The 16,744-nt window shown below is 45.2% G+C and overlaps 1 protein-coding gene across 3 annotated transcripts; it reads right to left on the reverse strand.

Annotated features, from left to right (window-relative positions):
• Positions 1-7,670: 7,670 nt before the first annotated feature.
• On the reverse strand, positions 7,671-13,252 carry LOC105071148 (PRAME family member 8-like). 3 transcript variants are annotated; one of them, XM_074377823.1, is made up of 4 exons: positions 12,904-13,252; positions 11,268-11,561; positions 10,265-10,840; positions 7,671-9,277 (listed from the first exon to the last, which is right to left on the reverse strand). In XM_074377823.1, exons 2-4 carry the CDS (start codon positions 11,552-11,554, stop codon positions 8,725-8,727), a joined length of 1,416 nt encoding a protein of 471 aa, XP_074233924.1. In that variant the 5' UTR covers positions 11,555-11,561; positions 12,904-13,252; the 3' UTR covers positions 7,671-8,724. The 3 variants fall into 3 exon arrangements, with proteins under 3 accessions (XP_074233924.1, XP_074233923.1, XP_074233925.1); XM_074377822.1 differs by having other exon boundaries at positions 11,268-11,586; XM_074377824.1 differs by lacking the exon at positions 12,904-13,252 and having other exon boundaries at positions 11,268-12,877.
• Between the last annotated feature and the right edge of the window lie 3,492 nt (positions 13,253-16,744).

A 16,744-nucleotide genomic window follows, 5' to 3' on the forward strand; every position in this document is an offset into this window, starting at 1 on the left:
CCTGGCTCTGCTCCAACTGGAATCCTGTGAATATTTGCAGGGAGCAAGACATCCTTCTCAGGCCAAGCATGAGCAGATATTTATGTATCTCCCCACCCTTCATGGGAACCAACTCAGGGCCAAAGTCTGCTCTGGCTGTGGTGGAAGGGTCTCAGTTTACCCAAATTCCACTCTGGGCTCAGTGGGCACTAAGTCATGGCTCTGCCCCTTCTGGCACCGAAAGTGTCTCACAAGTACCATGGAGATGGAACTAGCATCCACTAACCTATCCATTTCCATCTGCATCTTTGGTTAATTATGTCTTACTGGGAAGTGGGTACCATGAGCCTGAAACTTGTCCCCAATATTCTCTGGGGGAAGACTTTCAGATCATCACTTAATGGCCTAGAACTATGGGAATAGGAGTGTCATGTGGACCAGCACAGTTTCTATCCTCAGTTCCCACAGCTAGCCCAGTTGGGAAAGATTAAGGGAATACCCCGAAAATGAATGCCAAATTTGTGCACACAGGAAGTGTTTTAAATGTCAAGAAATAAAATTCCAGTTAGAGGTTTTTCATTGAGAAGATATTTTTGGTTAAGCTATTTAAATGATATACATCAAAGTACAGATCAAATGTTTGCGATTAAGGCAAAACTACACTTACTGGCAAAACCAAAACCTTAAATCCACTCATCTGATAAGGAAGAAAAAAGAAAACCAAAATCTTCTGCAATCCCTAGCTGCAAGTCATCATTCAAGACCAATTTACCATAGGTAAGTTTGGAGTGTCCTTAAGTAAAATTCGTAACTTACCACTCTGATGTGGTTGGACGAGGCCTCAGACCTCAGATCTGGTGGAGAATCCAGGCAGTGACTCCAGAACAAAAAGATTCATTCTGCATCTCTCTTTGGTATCCAAGGCTTTTATAAACTTTTCTAATCACATCCTCCATCTTTCCAAATACTAACTTCCAATCAGAAAGCTGTACATAATTAGATTCCAGACTGTCCAAAAGGTTAATCCTGATTGGATTTTGTTTTCCTTCAGATGAACTGATTAATCACACATTCATTCAAGAAAGAGAAGGAATGGGATGGGGGAGTCAAGAATTATTCCTGGATTCACTCCACAAACATGGATTGAGTTTTACTAACTGAACAGTTAGAGCCCTGGGTTGAGACAGGAAGGGTTTAATCTGTTCTTGATACGAGACAAAAAAGAAAAGAAAAGAAAAGAAAAAGAAAACCAAAAGCATTATTTTGGGGGGATCAAAATAGTCAAAATGTCCCAGAATTAAAACAGCTTCCTGAAGACAGTGGTTATAGTCCTCGCGTCAAGTTGCCACTTAAGTGTAATGTGGGTAACATCGCAGATCATGAGCCTGTTCAGGGAGCAAGGGAAGTGCTTTTAGGGATGCAGCTGGTCCTCCAGGCTTAAGTCATGGCTTCTCTGAAGGACACCAGGTCAAAATCACAATGAGAAATAAAGGTGGGGACTGGACAGCGTGGAGCTGGGCATTCCTAAAGGCACCCCGTGAATGACCCAGACACTGTAAAATAGGGGGTTGTTCCCCCCCATCCCATAGGATGGAGATTAAAAGGATTTTCTCTGGATGGAGTTTAGAAACTAAAAGGGAGTAACTAAGAGGGGACAGTGTTATCTTTGAACCCCTTTTCTCCCAAGAAGGTAGGATCAGCTCAACAAATTGGATTTAAAATTCTGAGACTGTGAATAAAGAGGGAGGCAGCCAGCCCTGGGGAGTCAGACATTTCCCAGTCCGAGAACCACCGAGGGTGGGTGCTGCGGGCTCTTCGGGAACTTGGGCCAAGGGGAGAAATAAACATGGGTCAGTCACCCCTAACCCTGCCCTTATCACGGCAGCTGCTACCAGGAGATGCTTGCTTTTAGGGTCTTCCCACAGAGGATGCTGCCCAGAGGGCAATTTAACCATGGACCTTTTCCCACCGACCTTGGGAGACCAACCACAATCCCCTTGGCCCCTTTCCAAGTATATTTTGAAAGTTACTGTTTCCTCAAATTTAGGTAAGTTCAACACGGGTTCTGAGCAAGGCCATGCCATTAGCACAGAAATAAAATTCTGCTTTAATTGGATGGATTGTATGATATATAAATTATATCCCAATAAATGAGTTGTATTTTTTAAAATGTGACACTTCACACTAGGTTTTTTTTTTTTTTTAATTTTGGAAAACAACTAATTTTTGTCAAAATATATTGTTCACATTCACATGTAATGGGTTTGAGAGTGTTAGGCATACTTGAATTAGGAAATGAGTTTTAACCTTCTCTCACTTTAAGGAATATGGTAAATGTTGATAGATTTAACCCACATACACTAAAGCACCTTAGGAGTCTCAATACATTTGAAGGACATAAAGGAGTCTTGAGACCAAAAATCTGAGAACTGCTGATCTAGGAAGAAAGTCTAGAAAAAATAAAAGTGGTGGTTTTTCCCTATTGCTGAGAAAGTTTGATGATAAGTCTCTCCCCCTTTTATTGTTATTTAATTCTGTACCCACCATCCAAGCACACCTGGTGTGGTCTGTGTGTGAGGGTCAGCACGGTGACACCGCCCCACTCTCTCTACTCCTTCTCAGTGGCTGTCTTAGTTCACACAGCAGCACAAATCAGAAATGCAATTCTTTGTTATTTTCTTCTTCATGGTAAAACCCTTGTCTCTACTATTTTTTTTCTCTCTTCCATTTGACATATTTTCCCAGAATAATATTTTTTCCCGTTTTACTGAGATATAATTGGTGTATAAAATTCTATTCGTTTTAGGTGCACAACATAATGATTTAATATATGTATATACTGCAAAATAATTACCACAATAAATTTACTTAACATCCATCACCTCACATAGTTACAATTTTTTGTGTGTGATGAGAACTTTAACGAGCTACTCTCTTAGCCACTTTCAAATGCAAGACAGAGTATTATTAACTTTATCACATTCTGTACATTGCATCTCCATGACTTATTATTTTGTACCTGGAAGTTTGCACCTTTTGACCACCTTCATCGATTTTCCCTGTATGCTCCCATCCCTGCCTCTGGCAACCACCAGTCTGTTCTCTGTATCTATGAGTTCAAGGTTTTTAGATTCCACAGATAAGTCAGATCATACAGTATTTGCCTTCCTCTGACTTATTTCACTTAGCTCACCCCCTTCAAGGTCCAATCATGTTGTGGAAAATGGCAGAATTTTCTTCTTTTTATGGCATATATATATTCACATTTCGTCCATCATCCATTGATGGAAACTTAGTATGTTTCCATACCTTGGCTACTGTAAGTAATGCTGCAGTGAACTTGGGGCTGCAGATATCTTTTTGAGATAGTGATTTTATTTTATACATTTATATGTATGTGTGTGTATATAATATATATATAGTTTTTTTTTTGAGGAACTGACATTGGCTAGACCAATTTATATTCCCCACAACAGTGCACAAAGTCTCCCTTTTCTCCACATCTTCTCCAACATTTGTTTCTCTCATCTTTCTGATAACAGCCATTCTAAAAGATGTGACATGTTATCTTACTCAGGTTTAGATTTGTATCCCCTGCTTAGTGATGCTGGACATCTTTCCATGTATCTGTTGGCCACCCACATGTCTTCTTTGCTAGCATAATATTTAGTATGAATCCTAAGGTTTCACCTTCAATTAGGCAGGATGTAGAGAAATACGAGATGCAGGTAAACCTGAAGTGTGTCTTGTAGGTTGGGTCAAACCTGGGGTCTAGGGTGGAGGGGTAGCTCCCCCTGGAAACCTCTCAATGGTGGGAGCCAATAGAATGCGTTCCATCACCTCCTTCAGACCCGGGCCGCACAGCCAGCCTGGCAGTCCCTGAACTGGCCATCGTGCTGCCTTTTCATCGCCATGCTCCACTCTTGGAACACACACTATCTCCTGGAGCACCACCAAAAGTCCTGGTCAGCAAAAGTGACAGGGGTCTTGGAAAGTAAATGATGTCCCTTGAACTTCTGAAAAGGAATTTGTATGTGTTTACTGGCCACAACTGGATTAATTCAAAAAGGAATACTCTCCACTGATGACAGCCATGGGTTGGTGAGGACCAGAGTCTCCAGTTTACCTGCATGGTGGACGATCCCCTTCCATTACTGGGGGCCTTGCCTTGTGCAGCGAAACCCTTTCCCAGCACACACAAAGGCCAGGATCTGAGAATTAGGAACCCACCAGGAGAACCACAGGGAACGCTCATGTCCAGGGTCATGGCCTGAGACAGCACTGAGGGTCCTGCCAAGAGCTCTTCTCTCCAATGGCTCATTGGCCCCTGAGTATGTTCCCCTTGGTGTGTCTTTAATTTATTGAACAGCCACAGAAATAAGTAAGGAGGTAAGAGATGCCCTGGACAGAATGAAGAACTGGAGGGAATGGCAGAGCTGCAAGGCATGAACAACTCAGTGCCTTTTTTTTTTCTTTCATCAATAGCTGGAGATTCCTGAGGTATAAACAGAGAAAACAGAAAAATACACGGAGGGCCACAGTCAGTTTATAAGGAGGGTCTCTTTATTTCTGGCCATTTCTTTACACCACCCATGCAGGGATCACTCCAGCGGGTGTGTCTCAAGCCTGTGCCCCCTAAGGAAGTTTAAGTTCTTATTTCTGACTCTACAGGGCGCATGTCCTGGAAAGAGTAGGGAGGGGGAAGGAGTCAAGGACTTACTCATTGATTCACTCCACAAAGCTTGATTGAGTTTCTCTAATACAGGCAGTTATAGCCCTGGGTGTGAGACAGGGAAGAGTTTTATCTCTTACTGAGATTAGAAAAAACCCAAACCAAAACCAAAACCAAAATGAAGAGCATTATTTTGGTGGGGTGGGGGGTGGTCTTTGTCTATATCAAGATTGTCAGAATGTCCCAGAATTAAAACAGCTTCCTGAAAACAATGGTGTTGTTCCAAAGAAAACATTACAAAAGTGTCCTTATGTCAAAGTGTCAATTAAATGACACAGATAACATAGCAGGTCCTGAGCTAGTTCAGGAAGCGAAAGAAATGCAACTGGGCATGTTGTTGGTCCTCCAGGCTTCAGTCAAGGCTTCTCTGAAGCTGGTCGGGTCAAAATCACAATGAGAAGTAAGGGAGGGGGTTGGGGAGTGTGGAGCTGGGCATTCCTGAAGGGACCCTGTGAATGACCTAAGACAGAATATAATACGGCTCTATTTTTCCCATTGGTTAGGAGAGAGACTTTTTTCTCTGATTGGATTTTAGAAATTAAAAGGCAGTGTCCTCATTGAGAATGTTGGGGATTTTTTTTCCCCAGAAAGATGGGACCAGCTCAGCAAACTAGCTTGAAAAGACTAGTCTGAGAATGTGAGGTAAGAGTTAGGCAGCCAGGAGTTCTGGTCAAGATGGCGGAGGAGTAGGGCCATGAGCTCACCTCCTCTCATGAACACAACAAAACCACAACAGACTGCTGAACAGCATCAATAAACAAGACTGGAAACTACCCAAAAAGATCTTCAACTGGGGACACAAAGAGGGAACAACAGCTGGACAACAGGAGGGGTGCTCTCGTGATTCAACTGGCTCCCACAAACCCCAGCTGGGCAACCCATGGCTCGAGAATAATTACATCGCAGAGGCTTACCCACAGAATTCTGAGCCCAGTGTCAGGCTCCCCACCCTGGGGGTCCGGCACTGGGAAGAGGAGCTCCCAGAGAATCCGGCGTTGAAGGCCAGCAGGGCTTCACTGCAGGGGCTCCCCAGGACTCGGGGAACAGAGACTTGACTCTTAAAAGAGCGCACAAAAATCTTATGCACACCAGCATTAAGGGCGGAACTAGTGATTTCGCAGGAGTCTGGGCCAGACCTGCCTGCTGGTTTTGGAACATCTCCTGGGGAGGAGGAGGAGGGTGGCTGTGGCTCCCCCTGGGGACATAAATGCGGGTGGAGGATGTTTGGAGAGCATTCAGCATGAACTTTCCTGGAGGCTGTCTTTGCCTTTGGCCATTAACACCAAGACCTGGCCCCACCCAACAGCCTGTAGGCTTAAGTGCTGGGATGCCTCAGGCCAAAAGCTCCCTGGGGGGAAACACACCACCACGAATCAGCAGATAGGTTACTTACGGACTTTTTGAGACAACAACCCCTTGAGGCACCACCCCCCCCAAACATGGCACTGCCCCACCAGAATGCCAGGACCCAGCCCCACCCACCAGCGGGCAGGCACCAGCTCCTACCACTAGGAAGCCTGCAAGAAGCCTCTTGTCCAGTCTTTCCCACGGGGACAGACATCAGAAGCAAGCAATCAATAATCCTGTGGATCAAGTCCAAAAACTCAGTCCATAATCTTCCCTGGGACCAGCTGGCCCTCAGCCCTTGGGTGACTAGGGGGGAGTGCACCGCTGGGACACACAGACCGTCACCTACTTCTTCCACGTAACTATCCTTCCACACACATAAAAATATGAATAGAAATTTAGACAAAACGAGGTGGCAGGGGAATATGCTCCTGGAACAAGATAAAATCCCTCCAGAAGAACGAAGTGATGAGGAGATAGGCAATCTACCCAAGAAGGAGTTCAGGGTAACGATCGTTAAGATGCCCAGAGAACTCAGGAGGAGAATGGATGCACAGAGCGACAAATCAGAAGTTTCTAGCAAAGAGACAGAACTGTTTATGGTCCCTGTGATGGTTAATTTTATGTGGCATTGATTCTGGGTGTTTCTGGGATGGCGCTTCTGGAAAAGATTAGGATCTGAATCTGGAGACAGTGAACAGATCTGCCCCTCACCAGTGTGGGTGGGCATCATCCAATTCCTTGGGGGACTGAATGCAAGATGGAACGTTCTTTTCCTCTTTCTTTTCTTCCCAATGAACGTTGGAGCTTCTGGCTTTTGAGACTTGAGGCTCCGGGATGTACAACAGCGGTGCCCCAGTTCTCAAGCCTCTGGCCTCAGACTTGGAATTATATCTTGTCTTCAGCACTAAACCTCTGTCCGAGTTATAAAACTGGCTTTGCTGTCTCCTCAATTCCTGCAAGCCCACTCCCATAATAAAGCCCTTCTAATATGTATCGAATTGTGTCCTATGTAAATTATGTCGCAATAAAGCTGTCATATTTTTAAATGACACACTTCACACTATTTTTTTTTTAATATTGGGAAACATAACTACTTTGAGGGAAAATATTTTATATTTACATGTATTGGGTTCAGTAGTGTTGTGCATAATTGAATTAAGAAGTTTTAAAATTTCCCCACTTTTATGAAATTGGTAACTATCGATCAATATAACCCCCGCACACTAAAGCCCTTTAGGATCTTTGATACATTTTTAAAATAATAAAGGAGTCTTGAGACTGAACATTTGAGAACTGCTGATGCAGGAAGGAAGTTTAGAAAAAATAAAAGCAGTGGTTTTTCCCTGCTGGTGAGAAAGTTAGGTGACAAGGCTTTCCTCCTTATATTGTTACTGAATCCTGCGCACAACATCCAAGCACGCCGGGTGCGGTCTGAGTGGTGAGGGCCAGCACAGGGAGACACGGCCCCGCTCTCTCTACTCCTTCTCCGTCGCCTCCATTCGTTTATCCAGCTAAATCGATCAGAAATGCAAACATCTGTTTCTGTCTTTTCCATCATAAAAGCCTTGTTCTTATTATTTGTTTTTTCTGTCTTGCTTTTGCATCTTTTCCCAGAATACTTTTATTCCACTTTATTGCAATGTAATTTGTATACAAATTGTATTCATTTAGGTGTACAACCTAATCATTTGACATATCTATATACTGCAAAATAAGTACCACGGTATGTTTAACATCCATCATCTCAAATAGCTACATTTTTTTCTTGGGATCAGAACTTTTAAGATCTACTCTCTTAGTAACTTTCCAATACACCATAGAGTATTGTTAACTTTCGTCACCATGCAATACATTACATCCCCATAACTTTTTTTTTTTTAATAACTAGAAGTTTGTACATTTTGATCACCATTTCCCCCATGCTCCTCCCCGGCCTCTAGCAACCAACATCTGTTCTCTATATCTATGATTTTATTTTTTTAGAGCCCACATGTAAGTGATATTGTACAACTTTTGTCTTTCTCTGACTTATTGCCCTTAGCATAATGCCCTCAAGACATGACGAAAACACCCTCGTGACAAAAATGGCAGGATTTCCTACTTTTTTATAGCTGAATAACATTTTTCTATGTATATCACATTTTTTCCATCATTCTTGGATGGGCACTAGAGTTGTTTCCATATCTTGGCTATTACCAATCATGCAAATGAGTCTATGATCCAAACCTTTTTTTTTTTTCTATTGGTAGCTGGAAACTCTCAAGGTGTAAACTGGGAAAACAGGATAATATACCACGGAGAGCACCAGTCTATTTACACTGAGGGTCTCTTTATTTCTGACCATTTCTTTACAGCCAACCATCCAGAGATAACTCCAATATGTGTGCATCAAGCCTGAATCCCCCTCCAGAAATTCTGGCTCATATTTCTGACTCTGTAAGACACATGTCCCTAAAAGTCCCATCAACTCTCCAAGTCAACATGTACCCTGTAGTCCTATGCCCCTCCTGGATCACCTTTCCTTTTCCCATTCACACTGAGCAGATGTCTGAAACCATGGGTCTCTGCTTCCTTCAAGGCGCAACTATGTCCAAGGTCTCAGTACCCAAGTGCCCAGAATAGCTTTGGATAGAAGCAAGCAACCAGGCCGTAGGACTACAGCATTACAGAGCGGGCTCCATGTGGACACATTTGTCATCACCACAGTAAGGACAGGGCCTGAGGCTAATCCAGATGGACCTGGGACGTCCTAAGTCTCTCAGAATCTCCAACAGCTCATTCTGTAGAGGGACAAGCCTCTCCAGGAGGAGAACGCCCTGAGAGCTGTAACTCTCCAGAGGGACAGGGTACAGCTCTTCCCTTAAACTGAGAAGCCCAGTGGTGTGACCCAGTAGCTTCTCCATGACGGCCACGGAGAAGAAGTTCCCACATATGCTGAGAGACCTGAGCTGGGAGCAGCGGCTCAGGGCGGGCAGGATGGCCTCCAGATGTGGGTCCAAGATCCTGCACAGGTCCAGGTCCAGTTCCTGGAGGGTGGTTGCAACTTTCTCCAGCAGAACTTGGAGGAGCTCAGGACTGAAGTCGGTCAGGGTGACACCACTCAGATTCAGCTTCTTTAGCTGACTGACGTTTGGGCACTGGGACAGGTGGGTCAAGTCTGATTCTGTAAGCAGGCAGTTGGTTATCGCCAGGTTGTCCAAGGGAGTCACCAGGCACCTGGGGAGAAACCAAGCAATTAGAGATAAATGATTTGCCCAAAGCCGAGGTTGTTCTGACCATCTGATGAAGGTCAATACCCAGAATGCCCAGTCTCATTTTAGGCTGAGTCCTGTCATCTTCTTCATGTGTCTGGGTCAAGTTCATAGAATCTTGAAAGCTCTCTTTCCTCATCCATCAAGCAGAGGACAACATATCCCAGTTCTTCACAAGGATGAATGTGGATAATGGCATGTGCAAAAGCAGCATGCTCAGGGAGAGCCTGATACAGAGACTCAGTCAAGAGAGGGCATCAGTCAAATTTAATATTGGGAGATAGACAAAAAAAATGCTTTCAACTCAGGCTTCCTTCAGTCCACTGCTTGGGGACCAGGCACTCGTATCTCTTGCCAGGTGAGGCTCTTGGGAGACATGCATGAAGAGCCAACCTGGGCAAGATCCCACAACATCAACTGGAGTTGCCAGTCTGCAGGGACTCACATCCCTACAGCATCTGAAAGCCATTTACCACTTTTTATTATCCTTTTGGCTCCAACTCTCTTATCATCATCTCCAGAATCATGCATTTCTCATCTATTAACTACCTTACCTAGAGCACAAAACAATCTTTTACAGAGAGGGATTTTAAGACACGCTTATTGTGGTCACAAACTTGGTGAGCACAGAGCTTCTTTTTATAAATGCTCAGGTCTGAGATTGTTTCCCCTTTTCAATATCCTCTTTACTCACCTATTTTTCTAAGTCATCTGAGCACAAATCTCTCTTCCTAAAGATGAAATCACATACCCATCTTCACTATTTCTATATCCCCTAATTTACAGCTTCCTAGCACGGTGTCCCTTTCCAGAGCCTCTATCCCAGTGAGTCCCACACTTTTATTTCGTGGTTATGTAACACTGCACTCTGGGATAGAGCATCAAACAAGATAATCCATTTGTGGTTCTAGTGTTCTGTTCACTGTTCCTTGGCCAGTGGTGCCACCCTCACCTGAGCATCTGGTCCAGGCGGCCTTCGAGGAAGGAGGGAGATTCCATACAGAGGTCCCGGAGATGGTGCAGCCTGAGGATCTGGGAGGTAAACTGGACAACGTGCTGCTGCTGCTCCTGCTCCGCAAAGGGAGACGCATGGACGTGGGAGAGACGGAGTCTTTGCACATTAATCATGTCCCCCAGGAGAGGAGCAAAGACGCCCAGGGTGGACAGCTTGCAGGTGCAGTTCAGCTCCACTTCCTGGATACAGTCCAGCTGCACCATGCTCAGGACTTCCTTAATATTTTCCTTGGGCATTGAAACAATCTCCAGCTTCCTGTAGCACAGGTGTGCGGAGCCTTTTCTCTGCTCCACCCACCTGATGAGGTAGGTGAAGAATTTACCCAGGGTCCTTTTCTTGAGGTGAAGTTCTATGAACACTTTCAAAGGAGCTAAGGGCTGCTCTGTCCTTGAACTGTTCTCAGTCACTGGTGCCATGGATGAGCTTGAACCAGCTCTGGCCTTGGCTCCAGACCACATTCTCCAGAAGTTCTGGCCAGTGTTCTGTAAATCCAGCACTCGCAGTCTGCACCTCCTGTGGGGAAACAGCAGATTGGCTGGGATGCTTTTAAGATCCACTGAGTAAAACCAGAGTCTCAGAATTTAGGCAACACTCAGACTTCCCACCTGGGCTTTTACTTCCCATTCCTGACACCCCTGCTGCCTTGCCCTCTTCTTCCCTCTCTGCCTCCACTGACTCCATCTCCTTCTTCCCTACCATCCTTTCTGGTTTTCCACTTCCAAGACTGTCAGCATCACTAGAAGAAAGTGAGTGCGTGTTAGGCACTCCTACACTTCTGGAAGACGTTTCCCAAAGTGAGCTCAGCAGTGGCCAAGACATCTGAGCTTCTTCATTGGCATCATCAGAGCCTCTGGTCCATCCCTCGGCCAGCCACTCTCCTGACCCCAGCTGTCTCCTCAGGAACGCCCAGGACCCTACCAGCTACCTGGATCAGACTCACCTGGGGCGAACTTCCTGGGCAAGCAGGACATCGAGCCCATCCAGCACGGCTTGTAAGGTCCTTCGGTGAGGCTTCTGCATCAGGCCCCCCAGAGGCAGGCAGACAAAGGGCCAGGCTTGCACCAGGGCCTTCAGGGTCTCCATGCGTCTGCCATAGAAGGCCCCCATGAACAGTGATGGGAAGAGCTCGGTGGGCAGATACTCCAAAGTGGAGATGGTCAAGGCTTCGTCCCTCAGCAGGCTGATTGCTGCCAGGTCTAGGAGTCTGGGTGGGGTCCTGTCACTCATCCTGACTCTACTCCAAAAGCAATATTGTTAAACTGTCAGGGAACAAGGCATCTTTCTCAGGCTAAGCATGAGCACACCTTCATCTGTCTCCCCACCCTTTAGAGGACTCAGCTCAGGGCCAAAGTCACTGCTCTGGCACTGGTGAACCAGAATGAAGGAAACTCAGTTTGTCTGGATTTCGCTCTGGGTTCAGAGGGCACACAGACATAGCCATGCGCCTTCTGGCACCAGAACAAGCATCTCACAGTTACCAAGAAGGAAGAAGGGCAACCACCAGCCCATCCATTTCTACCCACTGCTTCGCTTAATTCATAGCCCATGTGGAAGTTTGTACCACGAGCCTGAAAGCCGACCCTCATCTTTTTTGGGAGAAACTTTCAGACCATCACTTGGGGCCCAAACTACGAAAATAGGAGAGTCATGTTGGCCAACACGGCCCCCATCCTCAATTCCCAAAGTAAACCTTGCTGGCAAAGATTAAGGAGATACCCCTAAAATGAATGCTATCTGTGTGCAGAGTAAAGTTTTTAAAGGACTAGAAATAAACTTCTAAAATGTTATATTGTAATAGAGGAGAACAAATCTGACTGCATATTAGATCTGCTCCTTTAGTTTTGACCACTGTGCCCCGTTTTCTAGGCTTAGTTTTGCTGGCTCTGCACCTTTTATTAAACAATGTAGCTTTTAGCCTGAAATTTACAGGAGAGCCTGTTGTGGGAGCTCTGACCTTTAAGGATGCTAGCACTTCTGCACTTAAGTGGAGATGGCAAGTTGCAAAATAGAGAATAACCTTTGTTTTGTTGGAAGTTTACAGGGACGCCATGACCTGACCCACGTGGACTGTGGATGGCTGCAAGAACAAAGAATGCCTGCAGCAAGAAGTTTGCAACAACCAACCACACCCCCTCCCTTGTTTTTTTTTTTTTTTTTTTTTTTGTATTAAAGGAGCCTGTACTCTGACTAGAGCAGGATGGTTCTCCAAGACATTAGTCTGCCATCCTCTTGGTTTGCCGGCTTTCTGAATAAAGTCGCTATTCCTTGCCCCCAACACCTCGTCTCCCGATTTATCGGCCTGTCGTGTGGTGAGCAGGACAAGTTTGGACTGAGCAACAATATGTTTTTAACTACTTGATTAAGACATTTAAAAAATGATACAGACCAAAGCACACATCAGAATGTCTGGAATTAAGACAAAGCTATATTTAGGGGAGAAACCAAAATCTTTAATCTGTTCATCTGAAAAGAAATAATAAAAATTTCTCCCTTCAGTCCCGAGCTACATGCCACCATTCTAGACCTGCTGACCATAGGCAAAATGAGGGTGTCTTTAGCTGAGGTCAGTAACTTACCAGCTCTGATTTGGTTGGAGGGGAGTGCAGACCTCAGACCCCTTCAGAGTCCAGCTGGTAACTCTGGAGCCAGAAGATCTTCATCTCTTCTTTGGCGCCTGAGGCTTTTGGAGACCTTTCTAATCCTAGCCTCCCTCTTTTCAATTTCTAACATCCAATCAGAAAGCCATACCTGATTGGATTCCAGACTGTCACTCTGTTGATCCTGACTGGATCACTGACAATATCCAAGTGAATCTGAGGTGGGAAGCCCCATGAAAAAGACCGGCAGAACCCCCAAGCAGGGCCACTATTCTTCTGCCAGCACCATCCGGTTCCCTGGCCCAGCGGCATTATCTTGCTTTTTGCCTCTGAAACGGCTTGCTTCTAGGAAAGTGGAACTTACCTCTAACATTCTGTTGGTTCCCTGAGCTAACTCCTCATTGGTCCATTTGTAGCACCTTATTTCCATGGAGCTCACTCCTGATTGGTCCATTTCTACAAAGTTTGTTACTAAATAGTCAACTTTTGTTATACCTCATTTGCATACAATGTTGCAAAGTCTAGACTGGCAGCCTATAAAAGCCTGTGTAAACCTACAGAGGGGGTGCAGAGCTTGGAGTGCTAACTCCTCTGGGCCTGCTGGCGTAATAAACCTGAGTTCTCCAACCTTCCGTGTGCTGCTTGGTCTCTTGCCCGGATCCAGGTTGCTGTCACAACTGAGCTGCAACACTGAGCTGTAACACACTTTGCTGCAACAAATTGATTGAGTCAGATGTCCATTCATGAAAGAGAAAGGATGAAATAGGGGTGGAGTCAAGGACTTACTCATGGACTCACTCCCCAAATTTTGACTTGAGTTTTACTAAAATGGGCAGTTACAGCTCTGGGTGTGAGGCAGGGAAAGGATTATTAGATGCTCAGTTACTGACATTAGACAAAAGCAAGAACAAAAACAAAACCTCAACCTGAAAGCAGCATTCTTGGGGAATTTTGGCCATATCAAAATTATTAAATAACCGAGAATTGAAACAGCTTCATAAAGATGGTAGTGTCATTTCCAGTGGAAATAAAATAAACTCCTATCTGTTTCAAGTTGTCATTTTTAAGTGTCCTGTCGGAAACATAGCCGATCATGAACCTATTCATGGAGCAAATAAAGTGCAATTGGGGATGTGGTTGGTCCTCCAGGCTTAAGTCAAGGCTTCTCTGAAGGAGGTCAGGTAAAAATCACAGTGAGAAGTAACAGTGGGCACTGCACAGTGTGGAGTCGGCCATTCCTAAAGGGACTTAGTGCATGACGCAGATGGTGTAGCATATATATTTTTCTCATGGGGAGGAAGGGAGATTAAAAGACTTTTCTCTGAGTGGTGTTTGGAAATTAAACTGGAGTGGCTAAGAGGAGATAGTGTCATCTTTGAGGGCATTTCATCCCAGAAAGTTGGAATCAGGACAGCAAACTGGCATAAAAATACTAAATCCAATTATGGGAGCAGAGGGCAAGGTGATGGGTCCTGGGAAGTAGGCCGTATCCAAGTCTGAGGGTGGGCACTGTGGGCTCTTTGGGAACTTGGAGCCGGGGGCTAAGGGGGAGATAAGTGGGGATCAGTCACACCTAACCCTTTCCTTATCCTGCAGCTGCTACAAGTAAACATTTTCTTTGAGGTTCTTCCAACAGAGGATGTGGTCCAGGTGGCAGTTAGCCTGGGCATATTCTAAGGGCCTTGGTATAACCGAATAGGATTCTGTTGTCATCAGTAACCATCTGGTATCTGTAATGGTGCTTGTAACTGCTTAACTGTGTAACGGTTGAGGGGTTCTTCTCGTGCTCTTGCTGATCAGGGTTAGGCTGGACAGGAGGAAGGCTCAGATGGTCTACCCAGTCCCCTTGTGGTGCTAGTGCTGCATTCAGGCATTATGCTCAGTGCCCCGGCCTGACCTCAGTGCCCTCCTCTTGACCCCTTGTGCCTTCCTTGGATCTTGTTAGAGTCGCAGGCCTCAGCCTGCAGCAGGAGGTCCCAGGCCTCGGCCTGCTTAAAAGGCTAAAAGCATTTAGCAACCTGACTTTAAACTGGACAGATTTCCTCTAAAGCATTTTCCCATGGAGCCTCTTCCTATGCATCCTTGGTCCCAGGTACAGGAATATTGACAGAGTCAAAGCCGGAGGTGAACTGCGTCCCCAGCAGAGGGAAGGGGACCACTGCATCGGCAAAAACAAGAACAACTTTGCAACACCTTTTTACCCTGTTTGCGAACTCTACGATGAGTAGCTCCAACCCTTGAACTCTTGAACTTCGACTGTAAACCCCTCTGCCTTCTCTCCCCAGGAATCTCACAGTCTTAGAGGCATCAGCCCACCGTGACCTCCTTTGCCTGGCAAAGACATAAAGCTGCCTTTTCTGCTTCATCCAAAACTCTGCACTCGAGTCTGAATTCAGTAAGCAGGGTTCGGAGGCCATGTTTCGGCAACACCGGCAGTGGACCCTAATCCCACTGGCCCCTTTCCAAGTGTATTTTGATAGTTACTCTTTCCTCAAACTTAGGTAAGGTCAATACAAATTCTGGTGATGATGACGCCAGAAATAAAATTCTGGTTTTCCCTTCATATTCAGAGCTGTTCACAAATTTCAACGCCTTCCCCCACGGAATTAAGAAGGTGTATTTGTGTTTAAGGATCTGCCACATTCAGGGAGTCCTCCCACCCTGGGCTACACAATATGGAGATTCTTTTGACATTTCAGGACACAAAGAAAATGAGACAGATCTTCCATATCTTAAGAATTTTCCACGCCTCTCTCCCCACCTCCCCCACCCCCCTTCAATGTGATGCTCAAAGAATTCTTATGTAGCACTGGCTGCCAAGGCTGGGATTTTTGAAGGGTGTTCTCCATCTTGGTATCTTTCTGGAAGATCCCTTTCACTATATTTCTATCCCGAGTATAAACAGCTTTTGCACATAATTGGTTTAAACTAAAATAGCTGTGTACTCATTAGCTGTTTTAACTCTCAGACCATGAATCAGCTTGATTAATGAGCTGCAGTAAACTGAGGTTAGTAACAACAGTAATCACACATGTCTGTTTATTGGGCACAAACTTGGTGAGCAATGACGTTTTTCAGCAACATTTTCAGCAGTATTTTCCAGCCCCTGTGCTTCTGTTGGACTGTGATCTGGGGAGTTAACAAGGAGGAGGGACACCAGTGGGAGACCCTTAGCCGCACCTGGCCGGAGATCCTGGCTGGCACTTGACTGGCTGTGGAGGAAGCTTTGCGGGCAGAATCGGCAGCCCCTTGCTCTGAGAGTGAAGGAGAGGCAGGAGGGTAAGACAGGATTTCAGGAACTTCCCAGGGCTTGACTGTGACTATCTGAGACGAGAAAAATGGGAAAGGAGCAGGCATGAAAAGAAATGTAAGGAGCCTGTTGGGCTATGTTAGATTTGAGGTGAATACATTACTGAGTGAAAAATAAAAATCAAGCACATGCAATATAATTCTATTCATGTAAAATCATATATATTCATTCAAGAGCTATTTGTAAATGTGACCCATGGAATTTATATTTTAAACCTGGGTGCAAGATTGTGGGGGTGCTAGAGGGGTTCTGGCCCCAGCAAATTCAAAGCCAGGCCCCCTAACCAAGTTTGATCTCAGGTCCAGGAGGCAAAAGCATGCAGTTTCTCTTCTGATGTCTTCAGGATCTTTCTGGACAGTTTTCTGATATCAGAGGCTACAAGGTGTCACTCTTAGAATTCAAATGTGTCCCCAGGCATATTTTGGGACAATGTTTTAAAAGTAAAATTTATGGCCAGAATTTTAAAAATCAGATTTTATAGAACATTTTACTCTCCAACATCCTTTGGGA

Source organism: Camelus bactrianus, chromosome 13 (genome assembly GCF_048773025.1).
Source record: "Camelus bactrianus isolate YW-2024 breed Bactrian camel chromosome 13, ASM4877302v1, whole genome shotgun sequence".
Classification (NCBI taxonomy): Eukaryota; Metazoa; Chordata; class Mammalia; order Artiodactyla; family Camelidae; genus Camelus; species Camelus bactrianus.

Bases quoted from the DNA above. Each gene is read 5' to 3' on its own strand.
- LOC105071148 (XM_074377823.1), bottom strand. From the start codon at position 11,554: ATGAGTGACAGGACCCCACCCAGACTCCTAGACCTGGCAGCAATCAGC. The intron at 10,841-11,267 runs GTGAGTCTGATC...GTTTCCCCACAG, and splicing joins GCCCAGGAAGTTCGCCCCAG to GAGGTGCAGACTGCGAGTGC. The intron at 9,278-10,264 runs GTGAGGGTGGCA...GTTTCTCCCCAG, and splicing joins CGCCTGGACCAGATGCTCAG to GTGCCTGGTGACTCCCTTGG.